This window comes from Chelonia mydas, chromosome 2 (genome assembly GCF_015237465.2).
Source record: "Chelonia mydas isolate rCheMyd1 chromosome 2, rCheMyd1.pri.v2, whole genome shotgun sequence".
Classification (NCBI taxonomy): domain Eukaryota; kingdom Metazoa; phylum Chordata; order Testudines; family Cheloniidae; genus Chelonia; species Chelonia mydas.
In genome coordinates, this window is record NC_057850.1 from 89,645,662 (window position 1) to 89,667,078 (window position 21,417).

Below are 21,417 nucleotides of genomic sequence, written 5' to 3' on the forward strand. Positions count from 1 at the left end.
GTTGTGGCTTTTAAGTGCTACCTTAGTACAATTAATGATGATAAACAAGGTTTATATTTTTATTGTTCCATATAAAAACATTATTGCTTAAACCAAATGTCAAAACTGATGGAATACAGATCAGCAAACTTGTGGCTTTTTCACATATAGAGAACCCAGGACAATCCTTTAGTAGAGGTTTTTGTGATTTCTTGCAATAAATATTAGTTCTGGATAAAATGGGTATAATATAATTTATTTGTCTTTGTCAATTTGCTGAAGTGGATTTCTCCAGTAGATGATCAAACATAACCAAGGGTAAATAAATGCAAACCTTCTCTTATGTCACAAGAAGCTTACTCATATAACTCTTATTTTTGGAGGCTGCCACTACTGTATTGCAGGAAGACATAGTTTCCTATGTTACTAACAATGGTTCCAGGAATACCCTACAGCTGATATGCCTCATCAATGTCTGGTTTGCTTGTCTAGATAATGTTCTATTTGCACTTCTTTATCTAGCGCACAGACAGACGACTACTTGACTACTAAGACACTGTAGATATATCAAATGAATTATTTCAGCATGGTTTGATTTGCAGGACAAACTAGAACTGGATTTACATAGTAATTCATATAAAATACTAGGAGGCCTTTCCCCTAAGTTCCTTGCACTCCTGAACAGCTGCTGCTCACAACAGATGAACTTTCACAGCACTGACTGATCCAGCCTTCCAGGAAGATTTGAAACTCTATCAGTGTTTTCTCAAGATAGAAGGTGCTCATTAAACAATTTCATACATGGTTAAGTCTTTTACATATGAGCTTTTTTCTTTACTAAGGGCCCAGTTATGTAAAATGCTAAGTGCCTCTTCAGAGGTGCTGAGCACCCTCAGTTCCCATCAAAAAGTGAATAGCACGATTGGGCCTTGTATTTAACTACAGCAAAGACAGTACCTCATTTCCCTTATGTCTTTGACTTCATCATTGCCTGACCTATTAAACATCAACATATTTTGTATTACAGCTGACGTAAATATAGTGTTCTCATCTGCATCCTGAAAGCATTTGCTAATGTGTGCATCTTGTTGTGCCTTTGCAATCAAATCAAATAATTCTACAGAAGTTAAATGACTTCCTTGGCTGACTCTTCAAGCTAACCTCTGTATCTGCAGAGTCCCATGCGGAGTTAGTCACACAATTCCCATTAAAGTTCTTCGTAGTGTTGAGTGAGAGTGGCTGTGTAGCTCTCAAGATTTTGGTTTGAGTTGAGGACACAATCTATGTCTTTAGGTCCCCGTGGTTCCCAGAAAAGCTATTGAGCTCAAATGTGTTGCTTTTTAAAAAGAACTTAAATAAAACTTTACTTAGGTTCAGAGACAGACTCATCTCTATGAGCATGCTGTGTGTGTGTGTGTGTGTGTGTGTGTGAGAGAGAGAGAGAGAGAGAGAGAGAAACTCTATCAATGTGTGTATTGTGTGGGCACGTATGTATGGAAATATTGGCTGTTGTAACCAGTTCTGTGGGAGGGGTTCCTTCCAGCTGTGGACTCTCTCCCCTGTGCACCCAAAAGGCGTTGTCTCATGTTTGATTATCTGGCAGATGACCACCCCAGGGTCTCCCAGGAGGTTTATGGTTGACATAACTACCATCTGCTGCAAGAAGGAAGCACTGCCAACTTGCCTCTCCTATAAAAGGTTTGTCAGTTGAGAGAGAACAAATGGCTTACAAACTTGTTTTATAGCAAAGGGCTAGGAGGTAATGGAGAAACCAGGAAGGTAATTTGGAGCCAGAAGGGTAGAAATTGGGAAGTCTATGAGGTAAAATATTTGGAAAGACCATTCATTTTCTAATTTTCTTGGGTCAGTGAGTACACTTTTCTGTGTGGATATTGGAATTAGTGATGAACTAAGTGGCTGAAATATTTAGCTGCTGAGATAGCCCTGGCTAAAGTTACACATTGTGCAGGTTATTTTTGTGCTGCTGCTTTTGTTGAGATGAAGGGAGGCAGGGAAGGTACTTTCTGTAGGAGCAGCACAGATGTAAGGTGGAGAGGAGAGAAATATTAATTTCTTCTTCCACTTTGCTTCTTTGGGAGCATTCCTGACAACAGCAAAATTTATCACTTGTGCTGTTCCTCCACTGTGTCCCACCCAAGAGGCACAGCAGAGTGAAACAAATAGGAATCATGTCAGCTTCACTTTGCTTCTCCTGCTGATGTAGGTAACCAAGTGCTGTGAGCAGGTGCCACACTCCTGATTCTCCTGTGGAGACATGGGGGCAGGAGGAACTAAATTGGAGGTGTAGCAGGATACTGTAATCTTGTGCTATATGTGAACCCTTTGTCTCTAGCAGGTACTGTATTTGTAATGTAAAACATCTGAACAGAAGTCAAAACTTGTGGTACCTACATCACAGTCTACTTTTTCTTGCATATAGGTACTCAGCTATTTGTCGGTAACAGAGGACTATGATTTTACTTTGGCCATTAAATAAGAATGTGGAAAGGCTTTCAGATGCTGTTCCTCAATGTTAAAATAACAAATTAGATATTGTTAGACTCATTCCTAAAATATCACTTTCTTCCATCCACTCTAATTTATGTGCCTACCAGTCTTCTGCAAATTCAGAAACTGTCCAGACCAAGAGAATTTTGGAAGGGGTTGCTTTTGCCAAAGGTAAATCGAAATTGAATCATGTTGCTATAATGTTTAGTGTTAATTTTTTTGGAAAATAAAACAGTTATCTCCGTGATCTCTCTGGGTTCATAGCCTAATGTGATTGAGGACTTTTTCTCCTGTGAATTGCTTAGAGCCAACAAATTAAGGCCAGAATCATTGTGATCATCTCTACAACACAGGCCATAGAATTTGTTCCAGTAGTTACTGCATTAAGCCCAATAATTTGTGGTTCAGATTACATTGATATTTTCATTTTCAGTGGTTCACCTCAAATCCAATTGGTTACATTTTTCTTTAGAACGCTGAAAATTTCAAAGAAATGAAAATACTGGATTCCAAAGCTTGATTCCCAGTCCTCAGCATTCTTTGAGAGTACTGTAGAGACCACGTGCTTGAGAGTGCTGGAGAGACATCGGCCTCTCCTACAAATTGAGGAATGGTGTTGAGGAGCTCCAGAGGATGATGATCATGATTGCACACATTTCTAAAGCTTCCATCATTGGTATTATGTCACCCTCAGCCAAAAAATGGTTGCCTCCCAGGTTGTATGGAAATGTAAGGCTCTTTAGGATGAAGGCCCTGTCACGGGGTCCACGTGACAGGTGGTGCCTCCTTCTGGCCCCTCTGGGAATTAGCTCCTTACAGGTCTGAGGCCCTCTTCTGCTGTTTGCTGCACGCCCTGCTCCTGCTCTCTCTGTGGCCCCTCGCTCGCTCTGGGCGCTGTAGCTGCCTCTTTGTGACTTGGCCCTCCGGCCAGGTCACTATTTGTGTTTCCCCTTTCAGGGGGTATCCAAGTCTTTCCTGACAAATGAGCTCGGGCTGTCTTCCCATATACTGCCCAGCAAGTGCCATTTCCTCAGTGGCTGGTTGGGGAACCCAGGCTCATCCTCTACTCTGGGTGCCAGTTCAGGGGCCCTTTCTTCAGCAGCAAAGATCCATTCCCTTCTGGTCCTTACTGTCCTTCCCTGAGCCTCTTCCATATCCTGTCCCGCTTTTGCCAACCTTACAACTCCCTTCTCCCAGTGAGTGACTGCAACCTATTCCCTGCAGCCCCTACCTGCTCTCAGCTTCTGGGCTTTATACAGGCCCTGTCTGTGTCTCCACAGGTAAACTTTCCCTAATTAGGGCCTCTCAGCCTTAATTCTCCCAACCTACAGCCTAATAAGTTAATTGGCCCATCTGGCCTGTATTAAGCCCTTCAGGGTGAGTGTGGGGTGAGCACCCCATCACAGGCCCGAAACCACAATTATTTTGCTTTCAGAATGAATGAGAGGAATATGATGTGGAGGGCTGGCCTTATGGATGGGCGACGTGGACAACCGCCCAGGGTACTATGGTCAGGGGGCACTGTGGTCAAGAGGCAAGCATCGGGGTAGGCCTGGCATGCGAGGCTGCGGAACGGAGCTTAGGGCGATGGGTGGGGAGAGGCAGCAGTGATGGGGGTGAGGGGTGGGGAGTGAGGAGCCTGGGGAGTCAGCTGGGGCTGGGGGAATGGGTGGGGACCCTGGGGAGGCAGCAGGGGTTAGGGGTGCCAAAATACAAGTTCGCCCAGGGCACCATTTTCCCTTAGGCAGCCCTGATTAGGTGTGCTTGCTGGTGTTAGGAATTGCATAGAATATTGATTGATTTCTGTAGGTAATATGCATGAATAAATCATTGAAAGGACTACTATAATTGAAATATTCTAAGCTACATGATTTACTAGTGACTGCTTAATTTGGTGTGGGGAGACGCTCAAAGGATTTGTTTTACCGCATTGCTTATTTCCCAGATGGCTTCTTGGACTCAGCTTCACCCAAAAGAAAATAACTGTGATATAAATAACTTTCACCCAAGCAATTTTTAAAAAAAGAAAAGCAACTTGGCCCTGTGAAGAGCTCCACTGGCAGCACATGGTTGGAATTTGGGGTGAATCTTGGTCTCTTATTTTCCAAACTTGAAGTGGCTTGGAATGCCACAGATCATTTTCTTGAAAGGGCGGGAAAGAGGACGCTTCATACGTTACTCTGGGAACTTCTCTTCCTTGCCTAGACCCATCTTCTCACCCCAGCCAACCCAAAAAGAGCATGACTGGATCTGGAGGGAGCTGGTTTTCTTGTCTAGAAGGACAGGTCACCTCAGTGCAGGGCTTTTTGTAATAAAGGGAGGAAATTGGCGATTTCAGAGCACCCTACTTCCTGAACAAGCTAATGATATCCCAAAGGATCTCAAACTGTGTGGGTACACATACACCCAATACATACAGTAGGAATCATGTCACCCATCATTGATGTTATGTAGTAGGGTGGAATGCAGCAGCTGTTTAATAGTGCACAGCAGTGCTACACAACAGTTTAGGACACGTAGTGAAGAGCACCAGAAGCATTTGAAACTGTGTGTGTGTTGGGTGCAGTGGTGGTGGTGAAATGAGATAGGCATAATGTAACCACCTGACTATAAACTTGGCTTGCATACCTTCTCTTGTGAAAAATGTCATGAGATCTTTAATGCGCATAAGTGGTCTCATCTGAAAGGTGGCATGTCCTGAGGCCTGGTACTCCATTAACAGCATGCTCAGGCACTGACACAACACTAGCTCACAAAGAAAAGAAATTTTACATAAGAGCCAGAGAAGTAACAAAGGATCACACAGAAAAATACATACCTTACTATCTAACAAAGGAGACTGTGTAACTGGTAAATATTTATGTCAGACTGAGAAATCCCAAGGGAGAAACAAAAGCAGAGCTTAAAATATTAAAGACTGCTTTCAGAGACAGCAAAATATAACCTACAAAACTCTGTGTGATTGCTCAGGAGAATGAAGAAGTAAGCAGGACTGATGAAGACATATATGTATAAATTGTAGGCAGTTTATATATGTTTACATTCTGATAGTTTCAGTCGCTTCAGCACATCTTTAAAATCCTTTGTGGTATTTTATAAAATGTATACCAATCCTTCCAACCAAATCACTATTATAAATATAAGGATATTAAGATATAGTGGAGATAGGCCTTGATTAAACAAAGTATTTAAGCATGTGCCTATCCACTTGAGTAGTGTCACTGGCTTCAGTAGGGTTATTCAAATACTTGAATTTAGGCAAGTGTTTAAATACCTTGCTGGATCAGGGCCATAGTGCTCTTGAAAGCTGCCAAACTGACAGTCATAGCTTTGTCATCTCTTTATCCACAGAACCCAAAAGGCAACTAATGGACAAGCTTTCCTACACTTCTCTGTCAATATGCCACAAGGAGTAGGTATTAGGATAGTTCAGCCCCTCTGTCCTTAAACTCTCCTTGCCCGCTGGTGAAACTACCAACAAGAGAACTGATCCTTGGCCCAGGTTAAATTAAATCACAACCATGCAATTAATTTCTTACATTTTTCAAAAGTATAAATGTATGGGCTTTCATTGTAGCTGTTCCTGGTATAGATTTAAAAACATCTTAGCTAAGTATTTACTCTTTTTTTGGACATCACGTGCAAATGGCTATCACAGGAGATACTGCCCACAACTCTGATCTTTCTGAGAATACAATCAACTGGCTCTCACTGCATATCTATCACCAAGGGAACAGCACACAGCCAGAGAAACAGACAATACTCAGTGGAAGGAAATGTGGGGGGGGGGGGAACCCTGCAATATTTACTTTTTAAATATATTTTGAATTAAGATGTTACAAAGGTATCAGTATTGGAAAAATACGGTTGCACTTCTTGTTTGAGTATGACCCACTGAGGATTGGCTTCAACAATTGTACAGTGTGTAAATATTATTACAGGATTTAAATCCACTCACTACTGCTGCCACTTTTCTCTCTCATTTCCATTTTTGTTAAACTGGTCTGCTGGTGGTGTTTGGCAAACACTGGCAGAAGAGAAGAAGATAGCAAGGGATAAAGAAGGAGGAGTAGGTAAATCTAGCATGAGACTCTCTAACTGACTTTACTATTCTATACAGTGTGTTGAGCAGTGAAAATATTTTCCATATTCGCTGTGTATGGAAATGGCATGGTCTTTCTCTGATCTTCCAATCATTAACAAATTTGAGCAGAGTGGAGAGGACAGAAGCAAAGGGATATAGTTTCCCTCTTCCTTAGTCAGTGTCTCCTGGGCTTCAATCATGGGAGGCATAAGTAGCTAGAAATCTTTAAAACACCAACATTTTTTTAAAACAATGTTTTCTTTTGCTTCTGAGACTAGCATAACAGCACAGTAGTGTAAGTGGAAGCAGAACTAGAAGCAGAATTCCTGTAGGAATTGGAATGGAGATGATAGATGGAGCAAAATATAGTCATTGTATCATGGATGTGGTTTTGCATCTGATCAATATAATGGAGCCTGAGCCTCATTGAGGCTCCTAGGGGCTATTATAACATTAATAATAACTTGGGATTTACAATAATAGTGATAGTGTGTCTCCAATTGTTACTGATCTTTTTTTTAAAATATTGTCAAACTCCTTTTAGAAAGTTAGTTTAAAATCTATGGGCCAGCTAGTATAAATTGGTATAGCTGAGGACCTGGCCTACTGTTTCTAAAAGGAGTTTGATAACTAGGTTCTGGCCCGTGTGTGTGTGTGTGTATACACAATCATGTATTTAGAAAATAAAGAAAAATCTCCTGCTATTTAAGTACAAGTTCAGTTTTTACTAAAATGTTTCCATGCAATTCCAGTGACTATCTCTTAATTGTAAACTCAAGTAAATCACTGACTTACTTTAGTAGCATAAAATACCATATTATAAAAATCATAGGAAATTTGCCGTTTTGATGGTTGGCTGCCGTATAGGACAGAATGAATTACATTCAGCATTTGAAAGCATTGGAAATCTGAGCGATCAAAAGAATTTATACCAACTCTAAAACAGAGTTTTAAAATGCTGAAGTTGATTTCTAGCAGTGGTTTTGGCCCTGCAGACTGCCAGAACGATGCATCCTTCCCCAAAATGGTTTTCCAGAGCACTGTAATCCTCTCTTACAGCACCCCTGCTAGTTCAGTACTGAGTCTCTTGAGGGAAGCTTATTGTGTACCAAGTGAGATTATGGTTTTGTGATATCAAGATATGTCCCTGAGATATCAGAAGTTTTCTTTATTTGTCACCTAAGTTAAGACTTTAAGCCAGAACTCCAATGGTGAAAGTTTAATGCACTAGCTATGCTGCATACAAGTCTTATTACACTATGTCATACAACTCCATAAACACTCCAGCTGAAGAAGTAAGGGATGCTGAACAAGCCTATTTGGAACAATTACTAAATAGCTTTGGTGTCTTGACTGATTGCATTGATAATGTTGCCCCTTGCCTCTCTAGTTTGAATATGAGTACTTAGCCAGCCAACCTGCCATCCCTCTTTACCCCTAGGCTGTGTCTTGATGGACAGAAAGGATATGTTTTTCAAACGTGTTGTCTTAACACGATGAAAAAGTCCATTGAGACTCAGGCTAATCCATTTGCAGGCTATGGTGTCGCCTGGGTGGGGTGGGTGGTCAACTGAGCATTAAGCTAACTCCACGGAGCTAACAGAACAAACAGACCCTTTTTGCCTATCAAGATAGGGCCTTAATGATGAACCTGAGGACCAGCTGCCCATGCACTGGTGCCCTTTGCAGCATAAGGTGCTCCAAAAGGCACAACTACACAGGGCCACTCAGGAAGGCTAAAGTGAATCAACTAAAGGTGTGAAGTCAGTACCCATAAATTATTAAGTGCTTGAAATTGTGTGTATGCCTCCTTGGAAGAGGAGTTAAAGTTAAAGTGATCTAAAGCCAGCCATTTGACTGCTGAATGTGAACCTGGCAGAGCTGGGCAGGGGATTAGCGCACTTTAATATATGCTCATTGACATCACACCTTTAGTTGAGTCAGTATAACTTTCCTGAGTATCCTTGTGCAGGTAAGTCCAAAGAGAGTGTCAGAATCTCCTGTATAGTTCAGTACCATCCAGGATATTAAACCTTATGCTACAAGGTTTAAGCAGATCCCCTGAAGTAGTTGGTGGTGGCCACTGACAGAGACAATATATTGGACTAGCAGGACCTGGGGTCTGATCCAGTATGACCATTCCTATGTTCCTGTGGAGGCTCTTATCGGATCAGACAGCTCCGCATTGAGCGTGTCCTTCAAGTAGGAAATTGTGCACCAGAGGTTGCTGCATGGAAGGAAGGAAGCTAAACCATCAATGGGTGGATTGAGGGAGGGATGATTATAGTGGACCCCACTTCCAAGCCTCCTTCAGCAGTCGGCTTTCCTGTACCCCACAGCAATAAGTGCCTGAACCAGAGAATGTCTCAGATACTGAAACATTACTTCATCCCTCTGGACTAATCTTGTTCCCAAAATGCACAAAATACTTCCCTGGCTGCCAAAACCATCCCATATGCACCCTACTGGTGTCCCCATAATGAGACTAAATGTATGTCCTTGTTGAAATAGTCTGGTCACCCTCCTACTTAACATGTATAGTCATTCACAGATGCCTGTTCCTTAATTCTCCTCGAGAGAATAACAAGTACTGGGGAGAAGTTCAGCCCCCTTTGTCCTCAGGGATTCTCAACCTTTTTCTTTCTGAGGGTCCCCCAACATGCTATAAAAACTCCACCGGCCACCAGTGCCACAGTAACTGGTTTTCTGCATATAAAAGCCAGGGCCAGTGTTAGGGGATAGCAAGCAGGGCAGTTGCCTGGGGTCCCATGTAATGGGGGCCCCTGCAAAGCTACATTGTTCAGGCTTCAGCTGCAGCCCTGGGTGGTGGGGCACAGGGCCCTGGACTTCAAATATGGTGGGGCTTCGGCTTTCTGCCCTGGGCCCCAGCAAGTCTAACGCTGTCCCTCTTGGCGGACCCCTTAAAACCTGATCACAGCCCGCCAGGGACCCCTGGTTGAGAATCACTGCTCTATAACCTTTTTTTAACCTTGCTAAGCATCTAGGTAGCATCTTCTGTGCTTCAACTAAGATTCTGAACAAGTACTTAACAGCACCTGTAGCAAAGGGATTTTAACCATGGAAGACAGTTGTTAGATGCACACACGCAGGTTCACAGTCTGCAGTACTCTGCATTTTACTCAAGAAAAGAAGGGAAGCAGCTTTATAAAATGCTGCTAACCTCATTGTGGTTGTGAATAGGCTAGACTTGAGATCCTTAAGTGTTTTTCCTTTTCCCTTTTAACTGCAATTTTGTTATTGTACTGCTGCCCCCATCTCTACTAAATATGGCTTTTGAAATGTAAATCATATCATGTTCTCAGCGATGCATCTGACACCCTCAGCACTGTTTCTCTTTGCACTTCAAAGAGCTGTGCGGTCACACTTTGCATCTCAGCAAAATCACAATATTTGCCTTCTGAAGATCTCCTTTAATGTGTACAATCAATCTCTGATCATGTGTTTTGGGGTTTTTTTGTTCCCCGGAGTCTATTAATATTAATGTTTCTAGAGGTCATCAGGAAACATAATCTCTTCTTTTTTTAATTTCTCAGTGAGTGCGCCTGAAGGGGGAGAGAAGCACAAGAGAGACAAGACAATTGAACATCACAAGTGGCTCAGTCCCAAAAAAATGATGTTGGATGAACAGTGGATTAGAACTAAATTTTAAAAAGGAAATACAATCTCAGTGTGACAATTGTCTTCACTTTCAAATTCATGATGGCCAAAATCCACTGGCTGGACGGCTGAGGTGAGCGTCGTACGTTTGCTGTTTGGGCTCAGTGCATATCCCTTGTACCTACGGCTCAAAGGACCTGGGAGCAGGTGGGAATTGGATGATGCCAAATGCGGGAATGGGGAGACAAATGGACTGTGACAAGCTAAGATGGAAGTGACTTGACAGCTTCAAGCCTCGCAGTTGCCTCTAGTAAGGACAGGTTAAGATTGGAATCACAAGCTTCACTGGGAGAGCAGTATGCAGGAAGCTGGTTTTCAGGCCACAAATGCTTTCACAGGTAAGGACCTTTGTTGCTATCATTAAACTAATAATTTCTGGGCTGATTACTGTTGTTTGGGAAAATAAGTGGCATAAATATGTGGCAGTAGACAGCACTTGTGGTGAGCATTACATTCATTGAAATAAATAATTCAACTCTTATAAGATAACAGAGACTAACGCAGCTTTTGGTTCAGTTATTTTAAGTTCTTTGAAATTGATGGCTGCGTGCCTTCGGAAGGGAGCCCCCAAACTTCGCTGATCCAAGTGTTTCACTGACAACTTGCCAGAGGCAGGAGGGGCCACCTAAATTGCATAAAATGTAGCAGATTACAGCTGCTCTTATTTTTAATATGGAAGTGAGTCCTGGAGAGACTACAGGTCACAACAGGCAAAGTGCCCTGTCTCGTCTCAAACAGAGCTGCTGCATATTGAATTTTGTAGTCTCCATGAGCTGTATCTCCATATGCAAGTGATGTCCATGGGCTGAATTTGCCACATGATTGTCATTTGGGCCATTCTTGCTTTAGTTAGGTATTTAGCCTTTAGTTCAAATTTATTTTCCTGTAGGTGTGTTGGAAACAAAATAAAAAAGCAAATAAGGCTGTACTTTCTTCTCAAGAAATCTTCTAGTGAAAAGTCCATTAGAAATTCCATTTTAATCTTTCTGCATGTCTCTCTTGATTTCTAAGGGGGGTGCGGTGGGGTGGGCAATAGACCCTGTTGCTTTGTTCCGAGCCTACTGGCCAACTGAGAACCAGCAGGAACTGGCTGAAAATTCTACTGGAATTTCTGTGTCTTTAGAAGAATTTAGATAATGGTCTTGTACCACAGCACAAATTAAGTATAGGACATGTAACGTGCATTTTTCCCATTTTTAAATCAGGTGACGAATTACTGAATTTTTGTTGTTATTATTTTTTGGATACATATACCCAAGAAAGAATATTTTCCCTGTTTCAGAGCTACTTTCATCAATGTTCCTGGCTGGACTGGTAACTTTTCCTAGGACGGAAAAATAAAGGTTTTTCCAAGGGCAGAATCCCAATTGTCCTTTCTGGTGGCAGCTTCCTCAGCACAGACATGTTTCCCACTCTTTCTTGCCTGAATTTGAGAGTAACCCTAAATCCAGTTATTTTTATATTGAAGAAACACGATACTAGGGTTTAAAGCTTTCTCTAAATGAGGTTATGTTGTATTGTAGTGTGGTGTGCAATGTTCACTCTGTCTCATAAGGGATTACCCTTTCTTCCTCAAAACAAAAAACTATACTCTTAAGGAGATGCCCTTACCTAAAGGCATTAGGGGACTCCTCCATAGTGAAGAGTTACTAAAGTGTTTAAATACGTTTATAGGTATATATGCATACACCATAGTTTCAGGTGACTTGTAAAGGAACCAAGTTGAAAACTCATCCCTTTATGTTATGACAAGGAGAAAAACATATTTTCTTCAAACTTGTTTCAAACTACTTTCTGCATTTGCTTCCTTGTTGTTATTTCAGTACAATATCTAGAGATAAACAATGACATTCAGTGGACAGCTTGTGAGTTAACTGCATGGGTAGGTGAGTGTTCCTTAGAGAAATGCCCAGGAATGCATTTAAAGACATTTTTATTTTAGTTTAACAGTTGCAGTCAAAATGTAATGTTAGCAGTGTACTATTGCTCCCACAACCCACACTTACTTCAATGATGGGAGTGGAGGTTTAGCCTCACAACAAAGTAATACAATGATATTCTGCAGTTAGTGTAGTCTGTAGTGAGGGGGAGGGTGTGAGCGTATGAAAAAGGCAGTTATTTGCCTCATTAGCATTTATATGTACAATAAAGAAGCTTTGAAATATGTGTCAGTGTTGAGCCTAGCAGTACTAAGGGAGAACAACTATAGCTACAAGGAGACTAATAAACACTTTCACTTTACAGCTGAATTAAGTGTTGGTGAAAGGAACCTTGGAAGACATTATGCTTCTGTTTATCCATTATGGTACATCAAGGCTCACCAGCTCACCAAAAGGTTTTAACCCTGAGCCTGGAAGGCCTACTGTTAAGACTAAGAGGGTAGTTCAGTCCAGTCTCCATGCTCATTTTGTTGGGACAGCTGTCAAGGCTGCCAAACTATAATTTATGTATTTGTTTGGTGATGTGATCACTTGTCCCTAAGAAATGGACTGAAGTAATTAAATCATTTCACATAGATAACCCAATAGCATCTGATAGTAACAGCTTTTTGTCTGTACTTACTATGTACTGATCTGAATGGCTGACTTAGAGGTGAAAAGCTCAGTATCCCATTACCAGTTCCCTGAATTATCTAGTCCCTCAACAGAGAGTAGTCTTTATATAAATCTGCAACCCACTGTCCATTACCATTTCTTCTACTCAATAAGAATAATTGATAAGAAACAGATTCAGTTTATTATATGTTCACAGTTTTAATACCATTTTTACTGGAGCAGCATTTAGTTATGCCCTTCCCCCCCCACCCCTCCTCCATGATTTTGTTGAATGCACAGCTTTCATTGAAACTTTCTTCTTGTGTGATATTCTCTGTGGATAGAGACATAATAGATAAAAATAAGTAAATAGTATAGAAATGCTTGAGTGTTAAAGGAATATATTACCCATTCTGCTCTGTCCAACTATCTCAGCATTCTCAGGGTACTATAAGAACCACAATACTACATATATATGTAATGACAGCTTTTAATGGCAATTAAAGTTAGGTCAAAGTGAGAACCATTTATCCAATTACCTCTGAAATTTGGGAATCTGGATAAACACGACCCAGAGCCAAACCACTCCTGATATTGTCTTTACAAAACTTGACACAACTTTTGCAAAAACAAAGCCAGACTTTTCCTCATCTCTAAATATGTAGTTAACCTTTTTGAGGTAAATGCTGGAGGTAGCCATCTTTCTCAAAAGTCAAGTCATTGGCAGCTCAGTGTAAAACAATATAAGCATTTTTCAAATCTGTTCTAGTAAATAAAATATAATAGCACTAAAGATACTATTAAAGGGAGTTGGAAATTCATTTATAGATTGACACTGGGCTACCACTCTGCCATTGTCACAAATTTACATGACTTTCTAGCAAGATGGCCACCACTGGTGGTAGGCTCAGATATCCAACTATAATGAAAAAACTATTTTTGAAAAACACTACTTGAATGTACAGTAGAACATTCACTCTCCTTTCTGTGGCAGGCATGTTTGCATCTGCCTCATTAGGTCAGTCTGACCTTCCTGGGTACTCAGGAATTGCTTGTACAATCACAATTCTGTAGCCTTTATTTTAATTTTGAATTGATTAATAGTTCTGTGGTAAAGCACAGTGAGTCTGGCTCCTGTGCGGCCACAGTTTTAAGATTAATAGCGTAGAAATCACCCTTAGATTTGGAGGCTCTAGGAACACATGAAGAACAAAGACCGTGACCACATGCACAATCATAGGTAAGAAGTTTTTTCTGTATTATAAGTTTTACTAAGCAGATAATTAGGGTTACAATCTCACATTTGGGTATAAAACCTGAGAGGCCATTTCACATATCCAAAGATGCTATATAGATTCTAGTGGATTTCTCAACAGGTAGTTGTCGTAGAAGGATGGTTCCAACTTGGGTTGTCCCAATGAGGTCTTCCCTCCAGGTGTTCCCACTTTATCCCAGCCAGAGCACCTCTTTTATCTTGTTGTTCTGACCATGCCTAACACCTTATGCACATGCATGAGGGTTCCAACCCTCCTTTTTCTTATCTGTACTTACACACCCCAGGAATTTTGGAAGTGCTCCACTTTCTATAGGCCATTCTCTTAGTTCACCTTTTTCTTATTAGCATTTAAGTCAACCTGTTTCCAGGGCAACCTGTGCTCAGAACAGAACTTTTCATGATGTTACAGTCAGGTGTCTTGTGGTCTATTTTTCCATAACATCACCTATTGGCACATTCTTTGTAGTAATCTTGTGGCTTTCATGGCATAGGGTCAGTCTTAGGTCACTCACTCATATCAAGTCTCCTTAAGCCTGAGTCCTAGTGTGGCTAAGCTGAAATCTTACAGGCCTTAGCCTGTAGGCCTTACATTACTGTCTTGTTTTACTTATATACCTAATACACACTCATCGCTCCTATATACTTGTCAACCTTATATCCTATAGTCCTATCCTACTTATATCTATTCATTTCACATTGATTATATATGACATAACATATGAGTTTACCATGACAATAACATATTTCAGTGATAAAATGAACTAACTGGATACAATCCCCCGTTTGTGAATTTTTAAGATTAGTGTGTCAGAGACAAGTCTCTCACTGCCTCTTAATTCTTGGGAGATACTGATTGTATTTTGTTAATGCCCCTTAGCACGCAGATAATAGTAGATTGCATTCTGCTATAGTTATTAAATATTTGATTTGTAGATGTGTTATATGTTGAGCTCTGATAGTATTCTCTGCACTTCAGTATGCAGAAGAATACATGATCCCTGCCCCAAGAGCTTACAATCTAAGTATATTGCACTCAGTAAGATTGAGAAAAACATAGTGAAATGAAACTAGTTTAAATATGGTAACGTATATTGCACAGGTCTATTTCTCAGGCTTAAATACTTTAAAATAATTGCTGTCATTACAGATAAGAAAGCTACTCATAAAGCTATTCAGCAATGACAGTGCCATATGATAGTGATAATTGTCAATTACAGCATTGTTAGATTTAAATCAATCTACCCTGGAATCTTCTAATCAATTACTGAACAAATATTGACTTTAGTAAGCTGTATTTTCCATATACAAATAGCCATTCATTTCATACAGATGGAGAATTTTATATTTTCAGTGGACCCCTTTATAGATTTTGATTCAGACAGCAGAATGTGTACTGAATACTTATTGCCAGAAGGGACCATTCTGATCATCTAGTTTGACCTCCTGTATAATACAGGCCATAGAACTTCCCCAAAATAATTCCTAGGGCATATCTTTTAGAAGAACATCCAATCATGACTTCAGAATTGTCAGTGATGGAGAGAGCCCACCGTGACCCTTGGTAAATTATTCCAATGGTTAATTACTCTCACCGTTCAATATTCATGCTTTATTTCCATTTTGAATTTGTCTAGCTTCAGCTTTCAGTCATTGGATCATATTATACCTTTCTGTGCTCCATTGAAGAGCACATTAGATATATTTCAATTTTTTTATCACAGTAAAAAGGGTGGATTTTCTTGACTGAGCAAAATGAATGCAGTGTTCTTCAAGTAAAACTCAGAAAATTAAAAAGGATACTTTAAAATGAAAATTGACTGTAAAAATGCCATTGTATTTGTAGTTTCTCCCTAATTAAACATGATTATTCATTTTATAAGGAAAAAAAGATGGGATATGGAAGTCCAGCTGTGTTCTTGCTGGTTCATGCATGATTACTAATGATGAAGATTTTGCATTTTGAATGTAGCAATTCATTTGATAATGCATGAGCCAGAAAAGAAGCCATTGCACATTGGCTCTGAGTGGCTGACAGGAGTAACAAGCAGTTACACAAGCAGATAATACACAAGAAACAGATGTGTTATGCAAGAAGATGCTATTTGAACATGTCAGTGCTCTTACCCTACCTGCACTGTAGTTAGTTCATCCTCAAATTTTGGGGCTGAACTATAATCAAGATCCACTGGGTAAGTAATATCCTCTGGCTTCTAAATACCTGCTTTTTAAAATGAATCAATCTTCCCCCAAAAAGTCAGAGAGAGGAAAGAAGCCACTTGTGATGCCTTGAATAAAACCCATGCTGGAGAGTTAAGAGTGCAGGAACAACTCTGGGCCCAAGAAACCATACCTGGACTGGCTTACTAGGCATGCTCCAATTGGAGAGACTTAAAAGAGGGTGATTTCAGCACAGAATGGAGGTAGACGGGGAGGAGCAGACATGCACTTGTTGCTGAAGAGGGATTATGGCAGGAAGGCATTGCCAGGGGAGGTCTGCAGCACAGAGCCGAGACTCCTTACCCTGCTGCGACCCCTGGACTAGGTCGCCAGGGACAACCATCAGCCACTATGCGCCACAAGAGGAGGGGCACAGCACTAGGAAGAGGCCCAGGGAAAAGTAGAGTTGCCAACTTTCTAACTGCACAGAACTGAACACTCTTGATCTGCCCCCTGCCCTGAGGCTGCCCCCCTGCCCACACCCCTTCTCTGAGGCCCCATCCCCTCTCACTCCATTCCCCCCTCCTTCCGTCACTCACTCTCACCCACCCTCACTCACTTTCACTGGGCTGGGGCAGGTGATTGGGGTATGGGAGGGGGTGAGGGCTCCGGCTGGGGGTACGGGCTCTGGTGTGGGGCCAGAAATGAGGCGTTCAGGGTGTGGGAGGGGGCTCCAGGCTGGGGTAGGGGGTTAGGGTGCGGGAGGGGGTGCGGGCTCTGGGGTGAGGTCAGAAATGAGGGGTTCAGAGTATGGGAGGGGGTATGGGAGGGGGCTCTGGGCTGAGGTAGGGGGTTAGGGTGCAGGAGGGGGTGAGGGATCTGGGATGGGGCCAGAAATGAGGGGTTCAGGGTTCTGGGAGGGGGCTTCAGGCTGGGGCAGGAGTGTGGGAGGGGGTGTGGGCTCTGGCTGCGGGTGTGGGCTTTGGGGTGGAGTACCTGGCCAGTAGGAAATGTGGAGATGGCGCTAGGGGCGGGGTTAGTACATGGAGCCCCCGTGGCTGCCCCGTGCTGAGGAGCCGGACATGCTGGCCGCTTCTGGGAGCCGCGTGGAGCCAGGACAGGCAGGACAGGATATTGCTGACAATGTCGATGATGACAGTGACCATGCTGATTCAGAAACATGGAGGTAACCAAAACAAAGACAATGTTAATATAGTAAAGTAAGCACAGCCAGAAACAGTTGGTGGCTGCCAAAGGGGAATTGGCTGGAAAACCCATTTAATTTTCAAGCTTCTAAGAGAGTTAAAAAGTGAAGCATAAAACCAAAAGCAAAAATAAGATAAAACTGTTAAAGTACTTTCCTGTGTCCTTTTTAAAGCTGAAGCTGATGCATCATGTTTATTACATCTTTGGTTAATTGGGTGGAGGCAAGAAAAATATGGGAAAGCAGATCCCTAGTCTCAGTGCAGTAATGCAAATGAAGAATGCTAGGCCAAATTCTGCTTTCACAAATGCAACTCCTATTAAATTGGTAGGGTTTGGTCAAAAGTCTAATATTTTGCTGCTTGGTTTCAGTCAGACCATTTGACGTAATACAGTTTTTTTTTCTTAATTGCCATTAAATAAAGAAAAAGAAACTTTCAATGGAAACATACACAACTATGTTGTTATGCTATTTTATGTATTCATAAGCTGTAGAAATGCCTATAATCGTATAAGATAATTATTTACATTTTCTGAGATCTTGTGGGGTCTGTGGAGGTATCAATATATTACCCCATTATTTTTCAGTGAGCACTAGAATAGGTCAAATTACACATCGATTAATTGCTTGCCAGTTATAATTGTTCTTAAACCAAAGCTTTCTTGTGGGTAGGCACATAAAAATCCCTCTGTTAGCTAGTGGTTCCCCTCAGCCTTCTTCTATTGTATTCCACACAAGTTCCAGTGGGCTAAAATTTGCCCCATTCCTGGGGTTTGGCTTTATTTATAAAAGGCACTCCTAGTGAAACAATATAAAATCCAGGCCAAGTCTTCTCCCCAGGCTTGGCTTACTCCCAGGTTTCCTCCCCCAAGGACTTCCTAGCTCAGGGTTGAGGTTTTCCCTCGAAGGAACTTCCCTTTTCGCAGTGGACTATCGAATCATCAGCAGCAATGAGTAAGCAACATTTACTCAAGTTTCTAGCATCACTTGGGTAATTTACAAACACTGCCAGCTTGTTACCTGCACTCAGAACGATTCCATTTTATTAGGGAAAGAAAGAAAAGGTACACGTATATCTTTACAAACCTTCATTCTTTTAGATATTGGTCCTTTTCAAGACAGGTTTGTATCCAGTGGAAACTGCTGAGTTTTAAAATAGGGGGCAGGTTGGCCAGGAGGAATTGGCTGTCTCTGAAGCATAGCCCACAACCAGGCTCTACCTAGTTAACAACAAAACAACAACAAAGATTGCACCCGAAATATGATCACTCCTCTTCTTTCCTGATATTTAAGTTGTCATAATTAGACTTTAGAGCTTACTCAACCCCAGTGCTCTGATACTCTGGTAATGAGTGCGGTATAAAAACCTAATAGAACAGATGTGAGTAAATGAGACAACGTATACTTCTTAGCTGTTATTTCAAGCTGTCTGTAGACTCAGACAGTCGTAACTGCTCTCAGTTCACATTCCTAAAGTTATGTTCACAGCCACAAGGGCTAGAGACTTACTTTTTAAATGAGAATTTTGAGCTGGATTCTCCAGTTTGCTGAGCCTATTTTGTATAAACAAAATGGCCTGGAAACAGCATTGGGGAGAAACCCTTGTGTAGGGAAACTGACTACTTGCAGAAAGTTGGCAGAGGCAGCAAGGCTGCCTCTTGTGCCAGCTGCCTCATATCCCAATGTGAGGGGGCACGTTAAAGGTGTTAACAGGAAGGAGTGTGGTCCAGTGGAACTCCACTACACCTGACCTCCCTGCACCCCATCTCCAGAAGGTATATGGTGGAAGTTACAGTAGTTTCCTTGCTTCTCCAGCTTCTGACTGGGTCAAGCGGTTGAAGATCAGGAAGTTTCAATCAGCTCCTTGCAGCTGTTCTAAGTACCTAAAAATGTAAGTTTGTCATGTGACTCATTCAGTACAACACTGCCATGGTAACAGGTAACAATTGTCTAAATAAAACCAGAGCAAAAATAAATCAAGAAGGTAGTAAATCTTAGAGAGCAGATGCTGTATAAGAAAGAACAGAGAAACATAAGGGATGTGAGAACTGGCCATGGACTCTTTGATTCTGAACTTGTTCTCATTTTGTCCTAATGTTTTCTGTCCAGTTTTGAATCCTCTTTGGAGGAAGGTAAACCATTCTTTGTGTCTGTGATGTTCCCATTTTCTACACTACAAAGGCACTCCATTTTGATTTAAGGGCGGGAATAGAGGGAGCTTTGTTAAGTAAAGAGGAATTCCACATTTTAAAGATGAACCCAGCCAAGAATGGTACACCGCCGGATCTTCAATCAGAGCTTCTGAGAGTGAGATTGTACCTGTTGACAACTGGTGAAACAGCTTAGTTGCTTATGACTCTGTGTGTGCGCGCGCGTGTGTGTGTATGCATACTGTGGTAGTGGGAGAGGGAGCACTACAAATAGGACAAGGTGGTAGCTTCAGAAAAGCATGGAAGACTTGTTTGGGATATGACCGGTTAAGAAATTGTCTGTTTATCCTGGAGGCTTAGGCTATATAAACCTGTAATTTATACTGGCTGAAGATGAATTTACAGACTGGCTGTGTATTCAGTCAGTCCTTGATTTAAATGGAAAAATTGGAGATTGTGGATGACTCACTATATTTTTCCCCCTTCTGAGACTTATTATACTTGATTTGTTTATTTCAAAAGAAATGCTCCATATGCTCAGTTACAAATATCCGCTCCCAATTGCTCAGAGCAAGAATTTTGAGAGGCATGTGATCTGCCAAGATAGTGGCAGAATAATAGTAAAAACTTCTCTGTGGTTAATTCAAGAGATTGGTAGTACCTATAAAGAAATAGGTTTCTTTTGTGGAGGAATGTAATGTTCTTGCCAAACATAATATTGTTTTTAGAAGCTATTATACTCTTGTCTGTGTGGTGCAGAAAGCAGGGTATACTATACCATTAAAAGCAGGAAGTGTGACTCCAGAAGATGCATCTTTCAGAGTATTTCTATAGTTTGGGAGTGGAAAAAGTCATTCAACATGAATTCTCAGTCGGTTTTGCACAATCTCTCAAGTGTGCTGCATTTGTAAAACCATACTATGCAATCTAATGATATAAATGGGAAGGGTTAGCACCATCTCCTGAGTACCATTGTTGTTGTTTGTATTGCAGTAGTTCCAAGGGTACCCAGTTGACTTCAGGGCCCCTTTCCTCCGTACAAGCAAATACTAAAAGACAGCCCTTGTCTGAGAGTTTACAATCTAAATAGATAAAATAGACAGGAAGGGAGATCAAAACTGGGAGGAAGGAAATATTATTATCCTAAGTTTACCAATGAGGAAATGATGCACAGAGGGATATTAAATTACTTGCCTAGGATTAGACAGGAGGTCTTGGAGAGCTGAAAACTGAACCCCAGATCTCCTGAGTCCCAATCCAGTGCCTTAACCACAAGTAATAATCTATTTTTTTTAATATCTGGGTCAGCATCACCACACCACTTTCTTTCACTTTTATCCTTGTTCACCCTGTCTCCTATGAAGGGTAAAAAGCCCTCACTCAATAGTTGTTTGTTTGTTTGTTTGAAAGATGAGCTATTTCATAGGATAGACTTAATTTTTTTCTGCAGTTTTGGAATTCAAGGACATATATTGATATATGGCAGAAATGTTGAAGAAGAAATTTAACTTTGAGTACTTCTTAAATCAACAAGATAGAAGAGTGTGCATATCGGGCTGGGATGATGGGAGGTTTCGGGTTTATTGTGGAAGTAAAAGCAAAAATAAATATTCAATAATTGAATTCAGTAGTAAATAAATAGAATATCATGTGGCTTGGATTGTGGTGTTAAGATTATTGTTCCTAGGATCAATTTTTTAGATACCTATAATAATCCTAACTGGCATTAACTGCTGTGTCATCCATAAATCTAGGTTGTGAGGAGAATGTGATTTGGGGATGGAGGATTGCATAAGGGTTATTTAGTATATTACTTTTTTAGTGCTTAAAAAAACCCCAATTATTTA

The 21,417-nt window shown here is 41.2% G+C and overlaps 1 protein-coding gene across 2 annotated transcripts in view; it reads left to right on the top strand.

Annotated features, from left to right (window-relative positions):
- The window catches only part of LDLRAD4 (low density lipoprotein receptor class A domain containing 4), a 435,540-nt gene that overhangs the window by 162,427 nt on the left and 251,696 nt on the right, over positions 1–21,417 (top strand). For both annotated transcript variants that reach the window (XM_027826292.3, XM_037892893.2), the window contains exon 2: positions 10,126–10,587. In XM_027826292.3, coding sequence (XP_027682093.1) covers positions 10,548–10,587 — 40 coding nt within the window. In that variant the 5' untranslated portion in view covers positions 10,126–10,547. The remainder of the gene's footprint in view (positions 1–10,125; positions 10,588–21,417) is intronic.